Genomic DNA, 27385 nt, shown 5'->3' with positions numbered 1-27385 from the left:
ACTGTTCTAGGACCAGTGTTCAGGGTATGTCATCATGGAATTAGGGAAGGATTTTAATTATTTAAGGACAGTGTTGCAGTTTAAGCCCATTAGCATGTGCTAAGAAAGGGAAGCATCAGTTTSCTTCTGCAAAAGAGTATTTTGTAATTATAAGTTAGAGCAAAAATCTTCAGAATATTTAGAATTTACTGTTAAAAAAATATTTACAAATGAAAACAAGCACAGTTCAGCCAAACTCTTTATTGAGTATTTGTTTCAAAACAGAAGTAAARAAGCACATTAGACAACGCCTCTGAAACTTTGGTCTGCAAAATTAAGATACCTTGAACATGTTTTTTCTACTCCTTGAATAATTGTCTTTCACCTTTTTTAAATAAAGGCAGACAACATTTATGAGTACAAAACTAGAGTTATAAAACTGACATAATTTACAGAAAACTCCCCATTAGTACCACATATTAGTGAAGCATGTTTTGATACAAAAGCTTTCAGAMCTGGCCTCTTTTGTGTAAGACCTTTTTTCATGCTGAGTTAACTGTTGCATGCATTTTATTTATCTCTTTTATATTCCSCTTTAATAATCCAAAGACATGTGTAAGGAAATGTGGGAAAACACATAARAATTTCAGTATATGCATTGGTATAGGATTCCTTTAATGGGAATGGATTTTTCTTATAAATAAAATCAACATGATCTCAAATACATTGCAAGAAGCTCATAACATTTGCTTTTTTTCCTTTTTTGAAGAGCTTCCATTAGCCAAGTTACTAGAAGGTATTTGGATAGGCAATGCAGGACAAAAAAAAAGGATACGTTTAATATAAGGCATATTTGTTTGTTTAGAAAAGGTAACATTACTGGTGTCATTATGACTTTAAAGACATGATGAATTTTGATGTACAAAAAGCATACACTACTGAACCAAAAGTGCTATGTTAACATCTCATATTTCTTTAGATTACTATAAAATTCACCTGAGGTGATTATTTTTTTTTTTCCTAGAAATTATCTAATTTCATTTATATTTCTTATTTAGTGGAAATAATAATAATATAAAAATACACTCTGTACTGTTCCCTGCTCATTTTTAATCCAATCCTGCAAACACTTACTAGCCAACATAAGAAGGAATTCTGGATCTACAGGAGTTGTTGGGCTTCCAGGATCCCTCCCTGTAGTGCCCRCTATCAAGAGCAGTAAAAGCACCTCCAATGGACTGCTCCTGGTGAGCACYGTGCTGGCAGAGAGTATCTGCAGCTTCACATCTTTTTGTGGATTCATGGTTCAGTTTACATAATGTTATCAAAACAATGCCATTTTCTAATGTTTTCTTAAAAACACCCCAAAACCAATTCCTCTTCCTCCCAAAGACCATGTTGTTCATTTTAATTTCTGTGAATTCTCTCTTGGCAAGCTTTTAAGAATGATCTAGTCTTGTCCTCCTCCTTGCTGCTCCCCCTGCAAAATATGGAACAAGGACTTCAATTATTATCTATAATTATTTATAACATAATAACATGGTRTACTGTATTTACTTGTGAAACAGACATATGAAAAGGAAAGATGAAGCCTTGGGCTGAACAWTTCTCTCTTGTGCTGGCAGCAGTGAAATTAAACTGATCTCTCAGCTTCTTCTTTAATCAAAATCACACAGAATCAGGGAGTTATAAATCCTATGGTAGGGAATCCCAGAGTGCCATTTTGCCATTGTTAAGACTCCAGAGTYAGATTTCACTTTGATTATTTTATTCTCATCTGAAACATTCGTTGACTAAAGCACAAAATTAAAGATGTTTTAAATACCAAGAAAAAGAAAAATAGCAATTCCAGATTTTGTTAAATTTTTTTCTAAAGTGGAACTACAACTTTTTCCTTTTGAAAAGGAAAGAGCTTCCCCCCATCTGCCTTTTAACATAACAGAGAATAATATTTGTTAAATGCTATAATATTTAAATATATGTTTTGCTTTTACCTTGTGTCCTCCTGGTTGATTGTGCTTTCCGTGCAGGTGCTCCTAGAAAACAGAAATGTTGCAATCAGAAGTTATTTGCTGAAGCCTTTGAATTAAAACTGATTTGAAATACTGGAAACTCACTGCTGACCTTTGATTTTTGTTCTTTAAATTTTTCAGTAAATTAAGAATTTTGTTCCAGTAGCATGTTAGCTTGGTCACCTGAAATATGAATGCTTATAGTACAATTCTTACACTTCTCTCATGTGCAGTCATCCATTAAATCTTARTAATATTTCAAAAATATTTTTGCATTTTAAGCATATGAATTAATACATTGTGTGCCCTGATTTTCTACAGATAGTTGCATGATGTAGGCAGGTGTCAGGGCATTTTGTCYATGCTCTTCATTCCTCAAACACCATGTGGCACTGCCAGTTAGGTACAAGCTCAGGTTAAGGCACAGGACTCAGTCTCAGCTTTTGGCAGAGGATCTCYGGGTCTGTTGCACTGACATTTCTTCAGGAATTATTTATCAGCAATGTGCTTGAAACACTTCAGCCACATTTCCAGTTTTGCTTGGGGCTTGGTTTGTGCATTGTGAGTCCACAGTATGATTCCACATTCAGAGTTCGCTTAATTTTCTCAGGCTTCTGCTTTAAAGGGTGGAGCAGAGCAAGGGCTACTGAATAGGTGCCACCCTGATTAGCTGATACATCCATTTTTTTCACTTAGTGATACTATGGGTACCTTTTCCTTTTTCTCATCAAAACTTGAATTTTTTTAAACCAGATGTCTCCYCACTGAGAGGAAACACACTTCACAAACATAAGAAATAATTCTTCTGTTACCATTGCAGTAATGCTGCTGCAGTAATTTTTCCTTTTTTACAACCACAAAGTACTTATGAATTCACTTATCAAGCTGCAGCCAGTTTGCTTTTCATCCTGAGGTACCAGGCATAAAAATGCAGAGCCYTGAGATACAGGCTTGACCTCATTCCAGCTGAGGCTGAGCACCAGGTATCTGCACCACCATGGCAGGAAATTTTGAGCTCTGCACTGTCCTGACGAGGACAGAATATGGTCCATCCAAAGTATGCTTTCCATACTGATGTGCTGTCAGTACAACTATGCTTTCAGATCAGCCTCATGTTTGAAGATCACACCTGTCTGTCATTTTCAGGCAATAGGAGACTCCCCAGCCTGGTACTACTCAGCACTGAAGCTGTACAAACACTATGTATAAACCTTAAGTATTTGGCATAGATTTCAAAATGAAAAGGGTAGAATTATTTAATTCTCTTTATTTTATTCTCCAAATGCCACAAATTTTTTATATATATATTTATCTCAAAGGCTTATTGAATTACTTATTCTGCATTATTAGAATTAGAATTAGAATTAGAATTAGAAAAAGACATAAATACAAAAGAAACCCTAAGCAAGTTAGTTCTTAAATTTGAAGGAAGATCATTAAAAAATGATTGTTAAACTTGAAGAACAAATTGCTAGAATAAGGGCAGGTTGAATTGCATTTAGGTCCTTTTGGACCTTGATTCCATTCTGGTTTTCCAAATCCAAGAGCTTTCCTCATTTAACAGCAGGACAAAGGTAGAGAAATTCCAAGACCCTGTGAGATATTTACTCAACCCCAGGTTATACTCCCTGCACCCCACCCACTCCTTCCAACACTGAGAAACCCTCACARTCACAGATCACATTTACACTGACAWGAAATAACTCAAGTTAAAAGCAACTCACGTGGTCTTCTTCTGTAGGTGCTGCTTAAAGAAAAGTTAATCCTTTACAGTGCATATTGCTTCAAATGTTTTACCTAAATGTGGTTAGGCATTTCCTCTTGTCTACTATGCTTTCCAAACCTTTTAGTTATTTTTTTGCCACAAGATAAGCCTCAACCTTTTTCTCTGCACTGCCAGTGAAGGAATTCTTTTCCAAAACAATTACAAAACTCTTTTTGCAAAAATGCTGGCTTCAGACCCAGCAATTTTTATGAATAGATACTATAAAACCTCACCTGGAATGATCACTTTAGACAAAGSAGGTCTTAGTGATACTGGATTTTTAGACAAACTAACCTTCCAGATGGACTTTCTTGATTTCTCTCTCGATAATCTGTGGCTCTCCCTCAATTACTTTAGTAACCTTGGTGTACTCAGTTCCAGCTATGATAAGCATCAAAAACAAATGAGTTAAATCTGGTACAGCATTCTTCCATGTGCAAKGAGCCTTCAGTGGAAACAATGCCATTTTGGGGTATAGGGGTAGCAGGCTACCATGCTATTTATGCCATAAGACATGTTATTTCTAGGGACGAGTTATTCATTGCAATCTCGGTTAAAAGTTTTGTTTCAGCAAAGACTGCTAATTGTTTTAAGCAGTGCTGGATATTTTATAAGCAGAATTAAAGCCCATATGAAATAATTTCTTTATTTAGACAGTCTTAATAAATTTGTGACTGTATTCAAATTTAAATTGTTAGGAAGTTTTCATTAAAACATCATTTTATGTAGACAAGAGGGCCATAAAGCATTATCACCATCGTTGTCAACAACCCTAAAGTAGCATGTGTATCTGCTTTTATTGGCTAAATTTATAGTAAGGTATTATCATGGCAGCCAAGGGTAGCTAACTGGATAAATGATGGAAAAGATAGAGAAAAATCAAATTAAAACAAAAGAAAAATCTGCCTATTTGGTCCATTCTATAAAGCGAGATGCTTATGCAAGCTACCATATAATAGCAAGGAAAAATAGCAAGAATTCAAGAGATKACCTTGTCTTTTTCAAATTTCTGACTATTTATCTCTTTTCCATACACCTATATACTCTCTATAAAATATATCTCTACAGATTATGTGTATTTAATGGTAAATTTCTGTAATATGAATCATTTCAAGTATAGTTATAAATAGTAGATTCTGGCATCAGACCTGTCAATTTTGAACAGTTTGACACATAGAATTTGATTYTGCTCACTGTTGCCTGGTTTAAACTAGTAGCATATAGTGCATTACGTGGAGGAATTTTCTTGCTGTAATTTTTTAACTTCCAGCTTTTCTTTTAAATATTTAATCCTGAAATAGGCAGCTGCAGAGAGCAAATCCTTTCACATAGCTGTGACATTTAGAATAAAATGAAAAACCCATGAAAGTTTCTACTTCCCTCCAAAATTATAGGTGAATTCTGGCTTAGGTCTGTAAAACTAAGATTTAGATATTTAAAACAGAACAGAGAATTACAGTCAACAGGAGTTGTAACCATATCTTGGCTTTTCTCTAAGACTAGCTGTGTTCTTGACCAGCATGTTTCAGTTCAATGGAAAGCTGTTCATCTGTTCAGCCACCAGGRAATTTTTTACTTGACTGAAGCCTAATTCACATCCACAGAATAATGCTTTTTAAAAACTGCAAGATTTAGTTCCGTGAACTAAATGTGGCTGTGAGACTTTATGGGTATGCAACTCTGTAACTTACAAAAAGTGAACATAAAATTAAATTAATTCAGTTAATTATGTCAAGAGAAACATCCATCCACATTTTTCAGCTTCTGACTCAGGTTACAAAAAGCACATCACTTAAATTCTTTTTTTATTCCCCATTGCTATTATAGATAGTTTTTCTAATCTACATGAAGCAGAGAATATTCTAAATTCATACATAAAGATTAATTTCATAAGCAGAAGTTCTTTTACTAGTTTTCTACATCTACTGGTTATATACTGCCAAAACTGTTAGAATGGAGAGAGCAAGAAGGAAAGGAAACCATTCCTGGGAACGCTGTATTTGAAGACAATTAAAGTTAATGTCTTGATATCCATAACCTGTAAGCATYTAAAGAAGGGTGTTAAACATGCCTTTAATTATTAACTTGAGGGCAATGAACATTCATTTCTGAAGAACTGATAAATAAGATGAATTTGGCCTGGTTCAATACATTCCATTTCGTGTTTTTCACAGATTTGAATTTACTGAAAAAAAAAGTGGAATAAATCTTCATTGCTCCCCTGAGTTTTAATTAGATAACTTTTTAAAGACTGAAAAAACCCAAATAATTCTTTTTTTCTGTGATCAATGTTATTAAAGAATTGATTACTCAGACTGATACTTATTTCCATTTCACTKSATATACAGTGTTTTACTTTTCTTTSCATTAAAATTCCACTTCTATTATGTCAGTCTTTAAAATGTTGAGTTCAAYATATCTGAGAGGGGTTTCAGTTGTCATAACCTGTTGCAAAAAGGTTAGTTATAATACACTGAATTACCTCCCTGCAGAAGTCTTTTGATTTCTTCATCTTCCAGTAAATGACCATCACCTTCAATAAATTTGGTCACCTTGGTAACCTCTGATAGGATACAGGTTATGGCAAAAAAAATTGATTTACAGAAAACATTTGACAATCCCACAAGAGCTTATTACTGAATTAATCCTGTCATAGCATCGTTCTGAATTAAAAAAAAAAAAAAATCATCTGTAATGATATCAAATTGCACATAAACACTGGAAACATCTTATTTAATGACAAACATAGCATACTATATATTAGACCCAGGCAGCCTCAGCTCTAAAGATGACTGAAATGTAAGGATCAAGGACTCAAACCAGAATGTTACATTTGGACATTTATGAGGTTTAATCTCTGGTTAAGATTTTGCAGTATAAGCACCATTTTTTAAAATATGAAATATTCATTCTGTAATTACTGAAGCTGTATATGAAGTGATACATATGTATTAAAGAAAGGAAAGAAAATGAGGATACTAACCTTCTTCAAGGATTTTCTTTAACTTCTCTTCATTGTCTGAAGCCCCTGCAGTAATTCTGGTATATTTAATTTCAGGACCTGGAAACAATTTATAAGATAGTGATTTTCATCAGATATAACAGCGTTGTCCTTTAAATTATTTTTTCCTGTTGAGTACATATGGTGATTCCATGGTTAACATGCTGTCATATGCTTAAATGATAACTTTATTTTTTGCCATTTCCCAAATTAAACTGAAAGATAATTAAAAGCAGTAGTTACCACTATCTATGAAAGCAATTAGGCAAATTTAGCATAATTAGAGAAACTACATGTTTACATCCTTAGGCAAAGACAATTTTTACTTTGTAGTGTTAAGTCATAGATCGGATATTTCTGAAGTCCATGATTAATCTGAATTGGCTGTTGCAAATAGACATTGTTGCTTTTATTACTGCTTGAATGATTCAAAAGCTTACCATTTGAGATTGCTTGCAGGTTTCTACAGATTGGAAATAAGGAGATATCACGTCTGAAATGCTGGCMTTTTACACGATATTCACCATTTCATGTGGGATATTAGTGAAACTTGAATTCGAGAATTACAAAATTATATTTTAGTCCTCTTCCCTGAAATTTTTTGTYGGGAAATAGTCCCAGGTTTATCCAGAAACCACAAATGCCTTTTGTTATCTCCACTGTAGTAAAAAGTTGCATGATGATAACTTAAGCATGGTTCTTTATTTCTGTCTTGCTCAAATTACTTCAGCTGAATGTCAATGTTTTCTAAAGAAAATGAATTTTAAGACCTACAGCTAAGTCAATATCTTGTTCTAGCAATGTCTTTTCCTTATAAAGWCTCTGCAGACAGAATATTAATGGCAGAATTCACACTGATATCTAATCAAGGTGGTCAAAAAGTGTCAATAGGGAACTACATATATCACGTACTATGYTTAAATACACTTTGCTCCACTTACCAATTTTTAGGATGTTTAAAGAAATATCTTCATAATAGGTCAAATACAACTGAAATTGGCCAAAGAACTTGGGAGTTATTGTGTGAGAAAATCAAGAGATGCACATGAACATTAATTTTATCTCACATTAGCTATATCTAAGTGTTCAATTTGTGGATGTCAGATCAAGTCCCTGCCTTACAGAGAAATAAAAAACTTTTACTGAAATGTTTTCAAGAGAGCCTGGGATGACATGTAAAAGYGGCATTCACCCATTAAATACCTATATTTAGTTAAATGAAACTACTTGGAGATATATAATCCCAAAGTTCAGGAAAAATGTTTTCCATCTAAAGCAAGACAGAGTAGAAAAATGCAATGAAAGCAGTCTTATTGTGAAATGGTAACAAAAGGTTTGCAAAAGCAGACAGTTAGTAAATACATGAAAATAAAAACTAAAAAAAAAAAAAAAACCACAAATTTTCATAGTTTTTCATGCTATTAAAATGTAGTTGCCATTTCTGTATGTGTGTGTAGGACACATGGACAGGTTTTCAGCCACACAGAGGCTGGGAAACATTAAGGAAAATTAATCTGCCATGGAAATGCAGTTTAGGCACTAGGACAGAACTTAAGATGTGTTACTTTTGTATGTAAAGGTGGACTTTACTAAGAATGAATATCTCAGCTTAATTTACCTTGAATAATTCTTTCTTCTGTTACTTTTTTCTCTGTCACTTCCACAGGTCGTCCATCAATGATTTTGGTGTATGTTTTAATAATTGGTTCTACAACGATTTTTAAATTGAAGATATTAATCAAGTGATGAACTTTCAAGTGCCCCTTTTGAGATGTGGAAACTGACTGAAGCACACAAGGAAATACCATAGCATATTTTGAGAAACATAAAAATGTTCACAGACCAGGAACTAATTCTACTCAAAATTTAGGATGATCACATGTGATTTTCCTTTAAAAYCATCCTAGATGTGAACATCTCARTGCTATCAGGAAAGAGAAGGCAATGTTTACCTCTCTTTCTGACAAAATTGCCTTTTAATCACAGAATCACATATTACATTTTTGATTGCAGGACAGTAATGAGCAAATAATTTTTAACTGAGAKATATGTCAGTATGCAGAGGATTTCTAAAATTGTCTTGACTGTAACTATGGAACACAGCTAGGCAAAAACCCACAATTTTTGGAAATGAATGCAAATTGAAAAAGAAATGATGAATAAAAATACAGCACTTCACAAAGTTCTTGTGAAAACCTAACAGCTGTCTGACAAACATCACATGAATCACCTTGATAAAGTTGAAACTGATGGGGAGTGGRGAATGCTTCAAATTTTAACTAATACAAATTGAGTTGCTGAAAGCATACCAACCTCCATGGATCACTTTAGTTATTGTCTCCCCTTCCCTGACTATTTTGAACTCAGGTTCCCCTTCAATTAACTTAGTGAGCTGTGTGATAGATGGGTCTGTGACATGGGAAAAAAAACAACACATTACAAATAGCAATAGTCATAAAACATTCATAGTTCTGCATGGGGGTCAGATGGAGCTTGCATTTTCTCCCCCTACCCTAAATAAACCAGATGATTGTAATACAAGGCTGTTTAAATCTGAGGGGTCATTTGTGACAACACTGTATAATCTTGTACTTGATCTTAAATATAGATCTTATTGTATACTTTTCATAATTTATTTAATTTTCTTTAATTTTGTGTATATAGTATTTTTAACATTTGTTGACAAGTTTCAGGCAACAAACTAGATCCTGAACAGTGGAAAGAAAGTCCTTCTCTATATATATATTGGTAAGAAACGTACTCCACAGCTTTGCTGGCATCCTATTGCCATTGCTCCACTAGTGATCAGCATGCAATCTACATAGTGAGAGTTGTACATTTTTTAAAAATTGTTTTTATTATTTGTTCTTGATCCTTCTTTTATTTTTTGCTTTGGAGTTTCTTTCATTTTTTGCTTTGAGTTTTTTATGTGGCTTTCTTTTTCTTTGTATTTAAGTCTTGGCAAGTGGTTACGCAACTTCTTTTGAAACAAAGCAAAGCTCTGGAGCAGCTGTAAGGATATTTATCAGCATTGATGGATGTCATTACCGTGAGTGAGGTCATCTTGATTACACTAATCCACATGTATCTCTACAGGCTGAAGGAGGAGATACTAGATAAATTGAGATCATATCATCAATTAGCAGTAATAATGTGGTTCTTCTGTAAGGAGTGCTATGGGTACTCCTACTTAGGCTGCTCTAAAACAAACTTCCTTTATTCCTTGCTGAGAGATAGAAACTTAGCACAGTCCATCTTTCTTACTTTCCATAAAAAAAATCCCTTAAATATATTTATATTAATTTTTGTTGATTTTGCGTTGATTTTTTCTGTTTTTGTAATTATTGAGGAGGATTTAAAACCAGCTTTTAAATATGTGTGCATCATGCTAATTGCTGAAAACAGTCAATTTAGGCTAAATTAAATATAAAACCCAAAAATGCCCTTTTTTTCTTCTTTTGCAGTAGCATAAATTACAATTTAGAGGTAAATAATGCTTTTGTTTGCTGCAGATCATAAAGATTCCCTGGTATTATCGACCTCTATTCATCTACTCTGTGTTCAAAACAGCTGAACAAGTAATTACTTATTTTATTTTCTAACACATCTGGATGAAAAATATTCAAAAATATTTTAAAGAAAGTCTTAGAAGACTCCTTCCTTTGTTTCTGTTTTAAACTTAGAGGAATTTCTTTCCATGTTGAGAATCCATTAAACACCAATTAACGTTGTCACAAGTGATGAATATAAATCAAATAATGCTAAAGGTATATTCATGAATGTTTATAATTTGTTTTTACTTTAACATTTCTAAATAGCTGTACCTTTTCATGTAATTGATGCAGCATATGTATATAAAGAACAAGGTGAAGCCATAGCCAGCCATTATGCCTGGTCTAGGACCAATCCTTTGAATATTTAATCCATTAAGATTTGGGTTTCAGTCAGATTTAACTCTTTACATCTGCTTAATCTTTTAGATCCCATGCATGTCTATGTATGAAGAATGGAAACACAGTACAAGTAGAAAACATTGAGACAGGAGAAGGTACACATCCCCTTCTAAACTTGCTGAGGAGATATATAGAGTTTTTTAAATGGAAATTTCCTTTCCATCATGATCTGGTTGAACTTCCTAATTCAAAATTTAGCATTTTATTATCTAACTTTTATCTACAGGCTGTTGTGGATTTATGTGGTTCTGATGGGATCTGCCACTCACTGATGTTACTGTGAAAGCTCAGAAGGGAATTTTCTCAGAATTGGCTTTATTTGTTCTATATCTGAATCAATCATCAGCAGAAAGGCTGCACTGGCCAGAGATCACTGCCTGGAATGTGTCCCAAAGCAGAGATATAGTACTGGAAATGGAAAAAGTAATCTTTCAATACTCAGTGACTTCTAAGGTTATTTTTTCTCTATTTGGTGAATAAAATTTAGTTCTACATTTTTCTATACAAATGTTCAGACATTTAATTTTTCTTTAAAAGACAATTTTGTTTGAGTTAACTTTCAACTTCTAGACAGCCAATAAATCACCTAAAATATATGCTCTGTCTCTGGGTTTAACAGAGAACAAGGGTACTTAAAGAGAGTGATTCACCCTCATCATAGGAAGATTCCTAAAGTATCTTGGATGAATTACCATATGAAATAATCTATCCATTTATATTGCACTGTGGATCTGATTAATGATGGACGAGGCAACAAAGGTTAGCATGTATGTTAAACAGCCTCTAATCCTAAATGGGATGAAGTACAGACAAGCTCCTGAAAACATTAGCATTTATCACTTCTGGAAGGAAATCCTCCCAGAAACAATGTTCAAGCAGTCTGGATGAAATTCTTTGCCTCACATTTTTAACTGCCTTTCTCAGCTGAGCTCAGATTCCTTTTCAGCATTCTTATTTCAATGGAAAGCTGGATCTTATCAGCTTTAGTTAAGTTACAAATCACAAGTGATTTTAACAGTCCCAGACCCATATTTTGTTCTCTTCAATCCCACCACATTTAAGCCATGCTTAAATCTTTAAGCCATGGTTCTGTCTCAAGAAATAAAAAAAAACCCAAAGATTGACTAGATATGATTTTCAGACATCCAACATATATTGATAGTTAGAACTGATTGAAAATTATAGAAAAATGTACCAATATTTTTTCTTCAAAGTATAAGAAACGTATCTATTTCAGGTTTTAAAATACAGGTTTTAGTTTTTTTTTTTTAAAAAAAGGTAATGCCTTAATTGAAAAGAAAGGTAATAAAATAAATGGTCTGATAAAAGATTATTTAAATTATTTTTAAATGCCTATAGTAAAAGGAAAAAAAAACCTCATTTGGGAACAACTGTGATAAACTCTTCACACAAAATATTTCAGTCAGTTCTAATGTCAATATTTGTATCTTTGCTTTTCCAGCAAAGTACTTATCATCCTGGAGTTTCTAGGTATGAAATTCATACCATTAAAGAAATATATCCTATATATATTCTGAATATGCAAACGAACATATGCAGAAATATATATATACCACAGGCCTCATTTACCTTCCTTTGTGATGATAGGCTGGACGTTGCTTTCAATTATGTTAATTTCTGAAAAAACAGTACAGTCCATTCTTACAATTTCTTTGTGGCAATGATCAGTTAGATTTGGTCTGCTCGCAAGGATGTGGATAAAATCATAGATATTAAWGGGTGGATAAATGACTCAAAAGGATCTAAGGCATGAATTATGGTTCTGGTTATGAAGTGGTGACAGACTCAGGTCACCTGCAGACAGAATCTGCTGGTGTGCTATTTACCTTGTGAATTGTGTGTGCCTCGTGAAACCCATGATGTATGGTACATGATGGTGAAGGCTTGTACAGTTACCCACACAAAGATCTGAAGATCTGCACAATTCCCTGACATTCCTTATATCTGAGTATTACACTTTTTTAGGGATCTCATCTGCCAAACACAGGAAAGCAAGTATTCAGAATTATGGATAGAGCATCACAGGGAATATGCYCCTGGGAGATCAGGTTTGTCCCTCGACACCTAGGACAGACTCAAGTATTCACTGAATACCTCTGACAGTTATTTGACTATTCAATTCCATTCACTGGTGGGAAGCCCTCAGTGGAAGAGGTTCCAGGCTTCCCAGTCCTGCATTCAGGTGAATCTACAGCTACAGCTTTCTTGATGTCCACATTGACCTCTCATTTCATTTTTACAGGCATTGCTCCTTGTGCTACTCTCACTGGCCGTGACAGGTAGAATCAGAATATTTTGAGTTGGAAGAGACACACAGGGATCATCAAGTCCAAATTCCTTCTCCTCAAAGGATTACCTAAGAACTAAGCCATATGACCAAGAGAGTTGTCCAGAAGCTTCTTGAACTCTGTCAGGCTTAATGCTGTGATCATTTTCCTGAGAAGCTTGTTCCTGTTCCTGACTGACCACTCTATGGGTGAAGAACCTTTTCCTATTGTCCAGTCTGAATTTTCCCCAAAACACCTTCATTCCATTTCCTCATGTCCTGTCATTGGTCACCATAAGGAGACCAGAACATCCCCCTCACTGCCCTCCTTGGGGAAGGCAYGGGCTGTGACGGGATCACTGCTCAGCAATGACAGGATCACTCCTCAGCCTTCTCTTATCCAAAAGGAACCAGCCAAGTAGCACCACCAGCTCCTCATAAGTCTTCATGTCAAGACCTTTCACCATCTTGGACTCTCCTCTGGACACTGGGCCCCAAACTGGCACCCAAAACTGCCCCCAGCACTCRAGGTGAGGCTGCCCCAGGTCAGAGCAGAGCGGGACAATCCCCTCCCTTGCCCGGCTGTGATGCTGTGCCTGGTGCCCCCCAGGACAGGGTTGTCCCTCCTGGCTCCAAGGGCACTGCTGGCTCATGTTCAGCTTGTCATCAAAGTGGATTTCTCCTGTGTTCCAAGGGTTTTTATAATTTTGGTATGTCTATTCCCAATTTTCAAAAGTCTGACGTGACAGTTCCCATTTCTACTGTGAAATGTGGATAGAACTTCATAGGAATATAACCATTTGTCTAAATTCATACTGCCGCACAAAGTTACAGCAGGATTTTTGTCTTCTGGCAAGTTTTTCAACACATACTTTGTATTCAGAAACTAAAGGCAAACCCTGAGAAAGGCTGCAAGAGAGCTAAAAGGGGTCCTTTTTTTTTTTATTTTTTTAAATTTACTCCCTAAAGAGAAAATACTTGGAACATCTGTCTTCCATACAAGCCTCATATTTGCACATATGGCAGAAGAGGTACACTCTGGCCTTCTAGTGTTTTATGAAAAAGAAAATGTCTCAATGCACAGTCAATACTTCATCTTGCAGAGTGAGTGCAGTACAATGTTACATCTTTGAGAGAGAAGCAGCACAACTCTGTTGTGCACCAAGCACTGAACCGTGGCTAAACACTGAAAAACAATCTTCTCCATATGTATCTTGCCTACCCTAAGAGTTGGAACAGCTTGCTTCAGGGTTATTTTCCAGTCACACATCTGGAAAGGGAAAAATACAGTAGCACAGCAGCCAGAAACATTCTACTTTGAGTCTTTCTCTTCCTTTTTTTTTCATTGGCACATCTTACTTTCCCAGAAATTGCTTTCTTCTTTATTGAAAAAGATGTGCAATTCCAATTTGAAACTGGCAACACTTAAAAAGCAATCTCAAACCCATCTGGAAGTACTGAAAATGAACTTACTGTAAAATGTCAGTGGAATCTCTTTGAAGGTACTGTCACGAACAAACTATAAAAACACAAAAGCAATTTATTAAAAAACTAAAAAGAAGTAGCACTTGCCTTGTAGTTTCCTAAATAGGTGTGGGTAGGATTCACTCCTATCTTGACCTAAAAGTTAGGTGATGCTATTTGTCTAGGTTGTCTCATTCATTGTTGAGGGAGAATGTAATATTAAGAGGATAGGTGAGATAGATAAGGATGCCTACTTGTCCTCACAGTCTTTTGATGCTGAGGACTTTAATGGCATAAGAATTTAGTCAATATTTTTASTCAAAATTTTTTTCAAATAAGTGATTTCTTTTCTAAGAGTGATAAAGCGAATCAAAGAACAGATTTGTGCCAGTTCACAGTGACATTATCCAAATGCAAATATTCTACAGTTCTTTGGCATTGAAAAACATACACTTGAGGTATCATTCATGCTTATATTTAGGGAACTGGAAGCTACTGAATGTGTTGCCTGCTGAAAGAAGAAAGGACCAGAGAATCACTTATGACTTATAATGTACTCAGTTTCACAGAYCCTGCCAGAAAGACAGAGCAATAATTACTGAAAGAGTACCTTAATCTGAATGTACTTAATCAACTTCTTCAGTATTGCGAGCAGCTGATCATTTCCAACAGGCAGTTCTGACAAAAGAAGCAGGCGTGTGAGAGGAAATATACAACTGCGTGCATTTTACTTTCATTTRTAGTGATCAGGAGATGAAATCATTCTCAAACACTCATACAAGCATGTACTCGATATATATTATTCTGTATCAAAAGAAAAAAAAAGTCTATGGCTTGTCTTGTGTTTCACATACTTCCATAAAATKTCAAAATATTGCCGAAGTTTCAAGCGAGGTTCTTCCACAAAATGAGCAGTGAGGTAAATTCTCTGTTTCATATTCCACACAGGAATTGTATCTTTAAATTAATGAACTTTTTAAAGTTATTACAATTACATAGCATGTAAACAGATTTAAAAGCATATAGAAGTTTCATGAAATAATACTCACCTGCTGGATATAGGAGTTTGTCAATGACGTGAATGACACCATTTGTTGCCATGAGATCAGATTCTCTTGATTTCAGTTCATTAACCAGAAGAGTATCATTCACCTGGTAAAGGATCAAAGGAGAACCCAAGTTATCGAGGACATTGAAAAACAACCCCAAGCCCTGTTATAGCATTTGGAGAAATTCATGTCATTCCRTAATGTGGATAGACATGGGATATCAAATCTCTGTTGCAAGGCCGTAACAGGGAGACTTTTTCCATACTTAACTGTTTTCAAGTAGAGTTTCCCTCCTTGGATGGTTTTAAGAATATTTGTTACACCAGGCTCAAAGCCACTACCAATGAAAACTCCTTGTGTCAAGTGGTAAAGAAGAATATTCCTGAGAGCATTTTTGTCTCCTATGTAAAAAGAAAAAAAAATGGAATAAAAATTGAATGGTAGGGGATAGTTCTTTKTGGGAATTCTAAGGATTCACACAGACTTGAACTAGAATGAAACATAATACGTATGAAAATAACATGAGCACAAACAATTTGAATTTGTTAAAATGATGACCAAGGGAAAAACACAACTATATGACAAAAAGKTACTCAGAACATAATCACAAAGATCCTGTGAGAAATCTTATACAAAAGAACATAAAATAGGTCAATGGAGCAATTAGAGATGCTGGGTTTGTCAGTTCTTATGGAGGACAGATGCAGCTTGGAGAAGTCAGGAAAGGGGAAAACTTTTTTATCCCTTTCAAAGGATAAAAAGAAAAAAAAAATCCAACATTTTCAATACTGTCTTAAAAAAGAAATGTATCCTCTAGCTCAAGTTAATATCCTGACAGGTTCTCTGGTTCTCTGGGTCCGTGGAGTTTGAGAGTCATACGATGGGCTGCAGAAAAACCCATACTATCCTCAGGAGACAGGGTACCAAGCAGAACAGTTTTAAAACACATCTGTTTGCCATTACATGGGATATTGACCATTATGAGTTTAATAGTAGCATTCCACACTGATATTGGATGTTGTTAGGGGTATAAGCCATGATAAAACTGCAATGGAAATCCTGTCTGGTCATCTTTTTTTCCTGTGTTTTGTTCTGATCAGTGAACATTTTCCTTTTCTTCCCCCTGTGTTTTGTTATGATCACTGCAATTTACTTTACTACTGAAATGCAATTACGACTTGTTTTTGTTCCCGGYAAAATTAGCACTGGTGTTTTGACTGGACCATTCATGGATAGAATGAAGTAACATACAAASCCTAAACAATGACTGCTCCAAAGTTTTTTTCACAATCAGATGATCTCTGTTCTATGCTGCTATGGCTATTGGTTAAAATAATCTTTGAGTTGCAACTTTTTTACAGACAAAGTATTTGTTTATATTTATTAAAAGAATTATATAAAGTTCAATCTTTATGGAGAAAGCAGCATGATATCTTAAAAGAAAACAAAGGCAGAATTCTAGAAAGCAAGTTGACACAAAATAGACATTCTGCTGCAAAAAAAAGATTATGAGGGCCAAGGAAAGCATTTAGCAACTGAGCCACAATGATTAGAAAAATAGTCAATAGAGTCCCTTGAAAAGCAGAAGGGCAAATAAAATTGTATTGTTAACTACAGGAATAATCTAAACTAGAATTGGCCTTAGACAACTTCAAGTTTTGAACTGAAAACAAAAATAATGGAAGGTAGTAACACCATGGAATAAGATATTAAAAAGTGAAATTTAAAAATTGGGCTGGATGCTTTTTCCCAAAAAGCTGTTTTGCCTATCCCTGAAAAGGAAATAAATTAAGGAATACCTATRATCTGCTCTATGCACAAGATAAACTGCTTCAGCAGACAGCTTTTGTGTAAGAAATGCATTCGTCTCCTTTCCAATCAATTTTACCTTTGCTTATAATTCCAGTTTTCTTTTGGTACTTACTTATCAGGATGTCCTTGTCATCATCAGTCAAACCTTTAAAGGCATCATCAGTTGGGACAAACAAAGTCCACTGTCCAGGCCGTGACAGAACATCATCCAAATCTGCAGCTTTCACCAGGCTGAGGAAAATGCTGTTTGCAACAAACAGACAAACCACAAATACGTTTTGTTGAAATGTGGTAACTAGAACTGGGTACAGGTACTCAGTTCCYYYTTTWMTTWWTTTTTTTTTTTCTGATAGTACCTCCTTTTTAAAGCACTTTCCTGTTTCCCAGAAAAAATTRTGATAAAGATAGTGGAGGTGAAAAATGAGCCAAAAAACCCCCCCAAAACCAAAACAGTCTTAAAAGTAGCAAATTAAAAGTTATTTGAAAAAAAAAGAAATTGGCAGCCTGGATCAGAACAGGATTCATCAAATAAAAACYGCTGCAGATAAAACAGAGGAAGAGAGGATGCAAAAGATAGTTCTTGCTCTATGAGTATTGAGATACTTCCAGGAATGGGACAGAAATAAGTACTGAAAAGATATGCRATCCTGCTCATTAATTAAAGCTGCAGAGTCCACTGCATTTATAGCTCTGGATGTATCATCCAATTTTTTTTGTCCTCTACTCCTCTAATTCTAGTGTCCTACTGACTCCTTCATGCCATAAAAAATCATTCTAGGTGGAGTATAGAAGCTTCTTCAGCATATAGCTGGAGAACACCTTTTCTTCCCCCACATTTTTTTCCTTTTTTACTTTTGTTTGTGTAGGTAATAAAGTTTGCCATGCCCTCCCTGCTCTCCAAACCCCAACAACTCACATATTCACAGTGCAAAACTTTTTCTCAGACCAGCTCTGCTGTATATACACTCACCTTCTGCAGGAAAATCTCGGTGCTGTCAAAACTGCTACTCACCTGAAACGCTTATCATTTCTCAGCATTTCATGTAATGTCTTTTCTGCTGGATTGATGATCTGTCTGAAGACGTGAATAAAACCATTTCTTCCTTCTCTGCTTCCTCTGACCATGCATGAATTTTCAATACATACGGCCTTATTGAAAGAGAAGCAAGTGTAGCTATTTACACGACATTAAAAATAATGATCACATGTATTTTCTACAGTCAAATCATGATTTCTTGCCAGGAACTTTGACATTGATTGAGAAAGCAAAAGGAGTAAAATCTAGTGTTAAACAACATGGTGCAAATTGTTTCAAGCTTGATTTTTTTTTTGTTTCCCTCTGAGAATGTTCTTCATTAGTTCTAAAAATGAACTTTAAAAATTTGTAATACATTGAGTGCATTATTTGAAATCCTGTTCCGTTTTCTCAAAGAGTTTTTCACACAAATAAAGTTTGGATGGCTAAAGATCAGAWTTTCTTTTTTGCTATCTTTAAAGCTTAAGGATTTTTTTTGCTAGATAGTTATGATGGTAAATGTTAGGGTTTTCATTCAGCTCTGCCTTTTGTGGACTCGCCATTTCCACAGTTGGATGCATAGTTAGAAAATCTTGTTCACTTACTGTGCGGTAYACGAAGACTCTAAGTAGTTTTCCTCCAATTGTTTCCAGTTCTTGTCCATTGTACAATTCRTTGAGCCCAACTTTCACTTTTATAATGTGATTCTGCAGGATTGTTTTAAGAAGACGTTGATCCAGCCTTAAGGTGTCATCTACAAAGCCATTTAGATATTAATACATAGTAATCTGTATAGTGAATTTTCATTCAAAGAAAAGTTAAAAGACTCTGGAAATATAGAATTTTTCTTTGAAATGCTTGAGTTTAGTCATGGACAGGTCTGTMTACAGAAAGTAAATCGTTATGTAGTTCCTGCATATAACCATTCCTCAAATTCAGTCAAGAACTTTTGACTTAGTCATGATTAATTATATAAATAATATGTCTGATGGTTGATATGTGGGCTTGCTCCATCTTCTGAATTACTGCTATAGTTCCTATTCCTTTCTGCATGTGCACCTTAAAACCTACCCAAATTTGATTCTGCAATAGTGAGACAACACTCTAGTTCTTTGGGGRAAGGCAAGATGTCTATGAGGTCACCTCTGCAAATATACAAGCACCTGTTTTATGGTATATTTGTACCAGTTTCTCTGCTTTAATGTACTCGAAAATACTTGCATTTCCTGGGTTTGGCTTGGATAGAGTCAATTCTTTTCCTAGGAGATCCTAGTGTTGTGTTTGGGGTTCAGTATGACCATAATGTGGCAACACACTGAGGTTTTGGTTGTTGCTAAATGGTTCTCACCCTTAGCCAAGGACATCTCCCTGGCTCATGGTCTGGGCAGGTGCATGAGAGGCTGGGAGRGASTGTGGCCAAAACAGGTGATCCAAACTGGCCAAAGAGATGTGCCCAGTAAGTAAACTGAGGGAAACTGGCCAGGACATGCCAGTCAGTGTCTTGGCATCACTCAGTGAGTGGCAGGCAATTGTATTGTGCATCACCTGTTTGTCTTATATTTAAGTATATTTATTATTATTATTATTATTATTATTATTATTATTATTATTATTATTATTATTATTATTATTATTATTGCTATTAGCAACATTAGTATTATTAATATGATTATATTACTTTGTTACACTTACCAAATTGTTCTTAACCAAACCTATGATGTTTTCTCACTGTTTTTTTCCCCCTGGTTCTCCTCCCCATCCTACCATGGGGGAAGAGGGGAGTGATCAAATGGATRTGTGGTACTTAGTTGTTGGCTGGAATTAAATCACTGCATACATTTCTGGAGAATAAATAAGTTTTGAATCTAATGGAAGTAATGCATGCCCACAATCTTTCTGTGTCTATTTTGCATCTTATTTTAGTGATGCCATTTCCATTAGCRAATGATATAACTGAAAACAAGCTGTGCAGTCTGTTGGTTGRGCTTGTTTTGTCTTTCTACATGGTATGTAACTTGAAAGGATGAAGTGTTTCTACTAGTTGATGCTGCTCTTTCAGTGAGACTTAGAACAAGTRCTGGGGGTTGTTTGGAAAACTGTCAGGGTAGCATACATATTCTTATTTATTTTGACAATCTTTTAGGGCTACTAACCTGAGAAAGCACCATTCACAGGTGCCAGGAGAGTGTATTGGCCTTCTGGTCTTAGAGAAGGTGCCAGACCCAACTGTGCCACCAGGTCTGTAAAAGTAGTCTGCTGGGCACCCCCAAGTTCAGTGACTTGTTTGGCTGCAAATAAAGAATTAAGAAAAAGGTATTTTAAAACACAATATCTTCCTAATCCTGATTTGGATTCTCCATGCTTATCCAGAAATATATATCTGATGAAATCTGGGTAAGATTATAGAAAATATATCTTCAAGGCAACAAGTTTTTCATACACATCACTGACCAGAATCAGGAATTAGAACTTGATCAATGAGGTGGATAACGCCATTGCTCGTCACAATATCTTTGTGTTTCACCATTTTCACTCCATTCACCGTCAGACTTTCACCATCACAACCAACTTCAAGAGTGTTTCCTTCCAAGGTTTCATAGACAGCTCCACCTGTGATGGCTTCAGAGCACTGGAGAGTATTTAATATATGGAACTTCACCAGAGCTGCAGAGAAAAGAGCAGGAATTTCATAGATGTGTTTGGACACATATTCAGATATGTATAACTCACATTTAGGTGTGGGATTAATTATTAGAGCTACACTTTTAAATAGTATTCTAGCTTAGATACTTTATTTAAATATAGTGATACTGTAGGCCTCTAAATGACATTTATGGTCAAAAATATTTTGTATTCCTTGTATTATGAAAACTATATTTGTTATGCTACAATACACTGGTGACTGCATTTAATATGCTCTAAAAAGACCTATGAGTACAAAGCTCCATGGGCTATGCAAAGGTAACAGAGAATCCCCTATTCAGAGAGCTCTGAATTTCTAGAARCAGAAATTTCTATCWGATCTATGCAGCTGAACTGCTAGAAAGTCAATTTGCCTATATAATCATAGTTTCCTTTAAACAGTTTTCGAGACTATATTTTCAGTGACTTCCTGTCCTTAGGCAAGTGGAAAAGTTAGAGACAAAAGAAATAACTCCTCCTACACACATGAAAGTAGAGGTGCTTAATTCCAGAGCTATTGTGTAATTTCTACCTTCTGATCCACTCATCCATATTTCTCATTTGTAAAAATGTTTAAATACCTTCAGAAGCCACCTTGTCACCCATAATTCTTTCTAAAACTCCCCTTGGAAGTCTCTCAAAAGCTTCATTAGTAGGAGCAAAGAGTGTGTAATGACCAGGTCTTCCAAGAATATCCATGACATCTGATGTAATGGCAGCAGCCTAAAAAATATTTGCTTCTTTTAATGCTGATTATTTGAAATATTACCAAAATACGTTATSTCTCCAGTTTCCCCTCATGTCTGCAGGTACTTTAATGCTAGACTGAGATCATAGTGTTGTAAGATCACGAATGCTAGAGAAAGATGAAAAAATTAATCAACAGAGGATGTTTCTTTTTCARTTGAACACTAGAAATGATTGGGTTTTGTATTAAGTTCTTTCAAGAGATTCAATGTTGTGGTAGCCTGTAACTGTCATGAACTGAATTTGAGACACTTGGAAGATCCTCTCCATCTTTATTCCTCTGTATTTAAAATACCTTTCTGTATTTATTGAGGAGATGGAGGATGGAAAAGGACAACAGTTATGTGCAAACTAATGGCGTATTTTTTAAAATATACAGCATGAAATCACATTACACTATGCAGACATTTTCCAGAAAATGGAAAAACTAGAAACTTGGACAGTTTCTAATCATACTTCCTTTATATGAGAAAGAAAAATCCTTCTTATGTGCATTTACTGGTGCTCTAAAACTTGCTAGGAGTCAGGTTCTGAAATTTATTTAGTATTTTTACCATCTTCTATCACCCATTTTCAAACTGTTCTTACTCATCTAGCACCAGACACTGTAACTTCWTGCTCATATGTTTTGTTTGCTCGGTGCTTTTAGAGAAGACACTTTTTATGTGCAGGGACACATTCTGTCCTACCGATGTGGTCTATTTGATCCACAAAAACCAGACTAATACTCCTTATGCCAAATATACTTTATATATAGCCATATTTGCAATATTAGCTGGAGCTCTTAATTTAATTTATTTCTCTCTTTACTGARTTAACCCTTCTTACTTCTAGATATCATAAACAAATAGAAAAGGGATTAAAAGCCCTCCTTAAATAAACAGAGAARCATTTTTTGTTTTGTCCACTTACTCTAAGCGATGAAAGATCGTCCTCAGTTTCAATGAAATCTTGAATGGTATTTCCAACAGCAGTCAGGACACGATCAACAACATGGACAACACCATTGGTAGCAATCTGGTTCCCATGGATAATCCTGGCACAGTTAACAGTAACAACCTATATTTGAAGAATCAAGTAGTAGAAAAATAAGAATTAATGTGATTATAAACTTGGAGCCTGATCCTTACTGACTGGCAGTGTATGTCCTGTACATTGCGTGTTGACTGTTGTTATTTCAATAGTTTTCTTTAAATTTGAAGTAAAGCCTYGTAAGATTTGAAAGTTTGACTAAGCTTCTGGAAAGACAGCAGCAGATTTAATGAGGTTACATTGATTTCATATTCATGTTTAATTTCTTATTGCAATTATTCTGATTTTTTTTTTTCATTGTGGCTAAATGGTGATTGTATATTTTTTTTTTAGCAATACAATCTGTAGAAAAACATTGTAAACATTCTGATGCCTTTAAGACAATAAAGATGAGTGACTTAACTGGGTGGTTTCCAGTATTTATAAAAGTTACCTTTTTTTCTAGCCATATAATGGATCTCCTACAATCTTAAATGCCCCTACCATGCACTCAAWGTAAAATAAAAGATCTGATTTATTTATTATTTGCTGTCAAATTTATTATGATCTTGTATTTTGACCACATGAGACTTTGTCTTTTATGRAGAAACTTCATTTTCATTTGAATTTTGATTTCTAAACAGCAAATAGCACAAYGTTGACTCATTCTTTCTTAGTGATTAGTCTACACAGCAGTCAAAAGTTCTTCAAGAGATTATTTATTTTTGTCAGTGGCAACTGACTTGGTAGATATCAAACTTTTGATAACAYGTTTTCTTAGTTACATAAGGAAAGAAAGGTTATAACTGAATAAATATATTGGGGGGGGGGGGAAGAGAATAGACTTACCCCATTAGGATAATGGTTAATAAGCAATTTTTGGCCATTATACATAGACACCAGGGTCATGCCATTCTTAAGATCTTTCGTCAGCATGCGCTTGTTTAACATGTGGTGGTGAAGAGCATTATACAGTTCAATATTTACATTGTCAACCAAATTCCTGTGAATTTCCTGAAGAAGAAAGGAATCTAATTAATTGGAAGGTCCGAAACATTCTTCCACTCAGAAAGATGTATGTATTGTGTTACCTTAATGCATTGTTTGAACACATTCAACATGTATTAGGGAAAATAACTTTGATGCCTATAAATCTGGATCTACTTAAATGTTCTTTAAGTCTGATTTGCTCACAAATGGAAGACRAGGCTTTGTCACAAGCAAATAATTGGAGGACCTTCAATTCAGTGTTTAYTTAAATGAAATCATTACTAAAAGGACACCTGAATCACTGACARTGTACAGCCATATGTCATGCAGCTGCTGGAATTCCTAGAAGTTTCCCCAAAACTATGTTAATATARTTAACAATACAAATATGTGTCCTGCAAGTGCTTAGATAGGAAACAATTACAGTTTCTTTACACATGCTTACTGAATCTAATTGGTCCCAGGCTTCATTGCTTGGTGCAAAGAAWGTGAATGATCCTCTCCCCTCAATCTCTTCTCTCAGCTTTGATATGTCAGAGTACCGCTGAGTAGAGGTGGCTCCCACAATTCCAAGTGTACCGTACACATGATCAATAGGAGCAACTAAAAGAAACATGAGAAAAGAATACTGTAAACTCTTTAGTCCTCCAGTTGGTCACAATCAAATTWACTTTGTGTCTTTTGGATGCATAATAGTTCTGAAACTGTTTAAGTCAGTATTAAACAACMTATTTAGATTTAAAATTCCATTGTCAACATACTCAAAAATCATCTAAACACATCTGCTTGCTATTGATTTTTATGTTTTTCTTAATGAAAGATTAGATCAAACAATACTGGATATTGTAAAGTTTCCTTTAGAAGAGCTGTTGTATTTTGAAATCCCACATGAAATAGGAGTCTATCCATATATAATCATAAAAATTTCAGTGGAGTGGGTCTTATTTGGTCACGAGGGCCCACAATTCTTTTTGTGAGCCCTCTTGCTCTTCTTCCAGTGTCTGGTTTGTGCCTTTACTGATTCACGCAGAGAGTAAGAATGGTCATAGTCTCAAAGCTAAAACATGGCTACGTGAGGACAACATTCATCTTTCCTAATTTTAGGCATCTAGAAGTGAGGCATTTGCATGTAATCTAATGGTTCTTGTATCTTTTCATGGTCATGRAGAGGACCAGGCAATTCTACAGTGTGACTGACCTCATGCTAATCTGAAACATCTGAAGTGAGATTAATTCATCTAAACAAAACGAAGTCTGCATTATTGAATGTAAAAGGATTATTTCAGAWATAAGGATCAAAAACTATGAAATGTATTCCTGCTCATACTACTCTTTCCTGCTGCAATTAATTTTATTTACACAAAGCAGAACAGCCTAAATTGGAGAGATGAAGAATTCCTGTATTCATTTTTACTCTTTCTTTGATAGAAGCTATAAGACTCTTCAAGTAAATAAGATTCAAGTTTTTTCAAAAAAAGGAAAATACAGAATTTAGATATGATCTCATGTTCTGGTTTTGTGACCTCACTGGTGAGCTTTAGACTAGTCTTTGATTTCATGGGAATAAAACTTCTTTAGCAGCTCTGGGAACTGATTTCAATTCTCACCAAACAAGCATTTGGAAAGAGCTGAGAAATTCAACTTAAACTCTAGGATCAAATTCAGTGCTGTCTGATATTAACTGTGTTTGCTGTATGCATATGAAGCTATGCATTCTTAGGCAGTGGTTCTTAAAAAGAGACCATCATTTGTCATGTTGACCTCCTTTGAAACTCTGCTATTAATGGAATTCTTTCCATATGTGATTTATCCATAGGAACACAAGTTGTACCTGCAGGACATCCTCTTGTGCCATCCATCTTCATATAGCCAGGACAGCACTCATATAAGACTGTTCTGTAGGATATAGACAAAAACACAGTTAAATAATATACAGGAGAAATGTATACTAATTTTAGCTGTCTAATTTTATTTTCAATATCAATTTTTCATTGCTAAGTACATACACTCCAGATATTCATCCTTTTTTTTGTCTTTCAGCCTTTTTTGTATTGATTAATAATTGGTCATATTTTACTAAAAGATGATGTGACCAGAATGGCAGTTAAAGAACATTATTTTATCTGTTCTGTGTCGAACAAATTAAATGATATTGAAGAAAGATGGGGGAGAAAAAGTGACAGCATTAAAATAAAATTCTGAAAGAAGAGTTGTAAAGCAAAAGAAGACAGATTTAAATGAATTTAWTAGAAATTAAAGTGACAGAACTACATGAGGTCTCCTACATACTGGTTGTAGGAATTARCAGGTATTTAGGAGGAGGTCCTGTGCATTGTATGGTGATAAACAAATGGGATAAGAGAGCCTTTGTTTTTCGAGGAAAAATTCGAAGAAGCTCAAGAATGAGGGAGAGAACTAATTAAGAACAGACATGAAACTGTTAATTAAGAAGGAAGCCACTAAAGACTGGATGGRTGGACACAAGGGGAAAGTTCACTGGTAAATGTAGTGAGGATGAAAACCAGAATACAACAAATCAAAACCAAAGCCAAAAAAGGATTTCATAACAGCATACAGAGACTTGAGCATTATCAGGGGAATGTTACCAGGAAATGTTGTATAATTAYATCAATAAAATACTCTCATTCTTAAATACACTTCAGGTACACATAACAGCAAACCAGGGCTGAATGTTAATTTTATAATGTAGTAGTATTAACACTGCGTTTCTTATAAGATATAATGTCCTCTTAACTACTAGAAATAAAAGTTCTACCATAGACCTGTTTGAAAGATTCTCCCCTCTTACAGGAAAATGCAAATTCACTGAGGTAATTTTGGCTACTGGAAGAAATTTAGTACATTAGACTTTAGATATTTCAAATTATGGCACACTGCACAGTATATGGTACACTATAATGACATCASTGTTTTACATAATAGATTTGTTTTTATAGGTGTGGCTGTTGCTGGCAGTTCAAAAGTTCTGAACACTAATTCTTTGAAGGTTTTTAGTGGGTCTTTAGCCACTACAGTACAGCTGTTMATTTCCAGAATCTTTTGTGACAGCTGAGTACACTTCTCTCATTTCTCATAATCTAAAGCTGACAAAAAGTTAGCCACACCACATTAAAATGAGCAGCTTRTTCAGATAAAAAGTTGGACTAAATATCTCCAATGTCCAAACTACTTCAAGAGATTTTAAAATCAACTGGAAGAAAAATAATAATWAAAAGCATAAAAGTGAGGATTATCATTCCATAAAAGAGAGCAATCTGATAGAGGTGGTGAAGATTAAAGATTTTTTTTTATAGCACAATTTTTTATTTTGTCATGTTCTGAAAATATGTCTTCTCCATTCCCCCATATGCATGTAACATACATGACATTCACCCTTCTGCCATGTGCATATTTTCAACTGAGAAGCCATATATTGAAAGTATTCCTATAGTTTTTTTTTAGTACATCTTTCTTTAAAGCAATTCACTGAATGGCTATTATTTTGGGAATGCATAAAYAGCATACAATTTAAGCTACAGATTAACTAATAATAAACCTTATGCTCTTAGTCCTTCTTATATTCTTGCCAGAAGCTAATAATAAAAACATAATAATCTG

The 27385-nt window shown here is 34.8% G+C and overlaps 1 protein-coding gene across 7 annotated transcripts in view; it reads right to left on the bottom strand.

The window, feature by feature from the left end:
• Window positions 1-233: 233 nt before the first annotated feature.
• Window positions 234-27385, bottom strand: part of POSTN (periostin) — a 31058-nt gene continuing 3906 nt past the window's right edge. Inside the window, exons 3-24 of one of the 7 annotated variants that reach the window (XM_057376821.1) lie at window positions 25599-25663; window positions 24213-24370; window positions 23627-23791; window positions 22679-22825; window positions 21601-21742; window positions 20789-21001; window positions 20491-20625; window positions 18943-19091; window positions 18335-18471; window positions 17435-17565; window positions 15781-15911; window positions 15511-15613; window positions 15072-15139; window positions 14471-14516; window positions 12301-12348; window positions 9071-9166; window positions 8376-8465; window positions 6740-6817; window positions 6239-6319; window positions 4051-4137; window positions 1974-2015; window positions 234-1459 (exon numbers count right to left, since the gene is read on the bottom strand). In XM_057376821.1, the coding sequence (XP_057232804.1) occupies window positions 1419-1459; window positions 1974-2015; window positions 4051-4137; window positions 6239-6319; window positions 6740-6817; window positions 8376-8465; window positions 9071-9166; window positions 12301-12348; window positions 14471-14516; window positions 15072-15139; window positions 15511-15613; window positions 15781-15911; window positions 17435-17565; window positions 18335-18471; window positions 18943-19091; window positions 20491-20625; window positions 20789-21001; window positions 21601-21742; window positions 22679-22825; window positions 23627-23791; window positions 24213-24370; window positions 25599-25663 (2353 nt within the window). In that variant the 3' untranslated portion in view covers window positions 234-1418. The remainder of the gene's footprint in view (window positions 1460-1973; window positions 2016-4050; window positions 4138-6238; window positions 6320-6739; window positions 6818-8375; window positions 8466-9070; window positions 9167-12300; window positions 12349-14470; window positions 14517-15071; window positions 15140-15510; window positions 15614-15780; window positions 15912-17434; window positions 17566-18334; window positions 18472-18942; window positions 19092-20490; window positions 20626-20788; window positions 21002-21600; window positions 21743-22678; window positions 22826-23626; window positions 23792-24212; window positions 24371-25598; window positions 25664-27385) is intronic. The other 6 variants (XM_057376824.1, XM_057376822.1, XM_057376823.1 and 3 more) reach the window with 6 other exon arrangements.

The sequence above is a fragment of the Malurus melanocephalus genome, unplaced genomic scaffold (assembly GCF_030028575.1).
Source record: "Malurus melanocephalus ecotype Western Australia unplaced genomic scaffold, MMel_1.1 scaffold_292, whole genome shotgun sequence".
Taxonomy (NCBI): Eukaryota; Metazoa; Chordata; class Aves; order Passeriformes; family Maluridae; genus Malurus; species Malurus melanocephalus.
The sequence above is the reverse complement of the archived record's forward strand: the minus strand, read 5'-3'. Positions and strand labels throughout refer to the sequence as shown.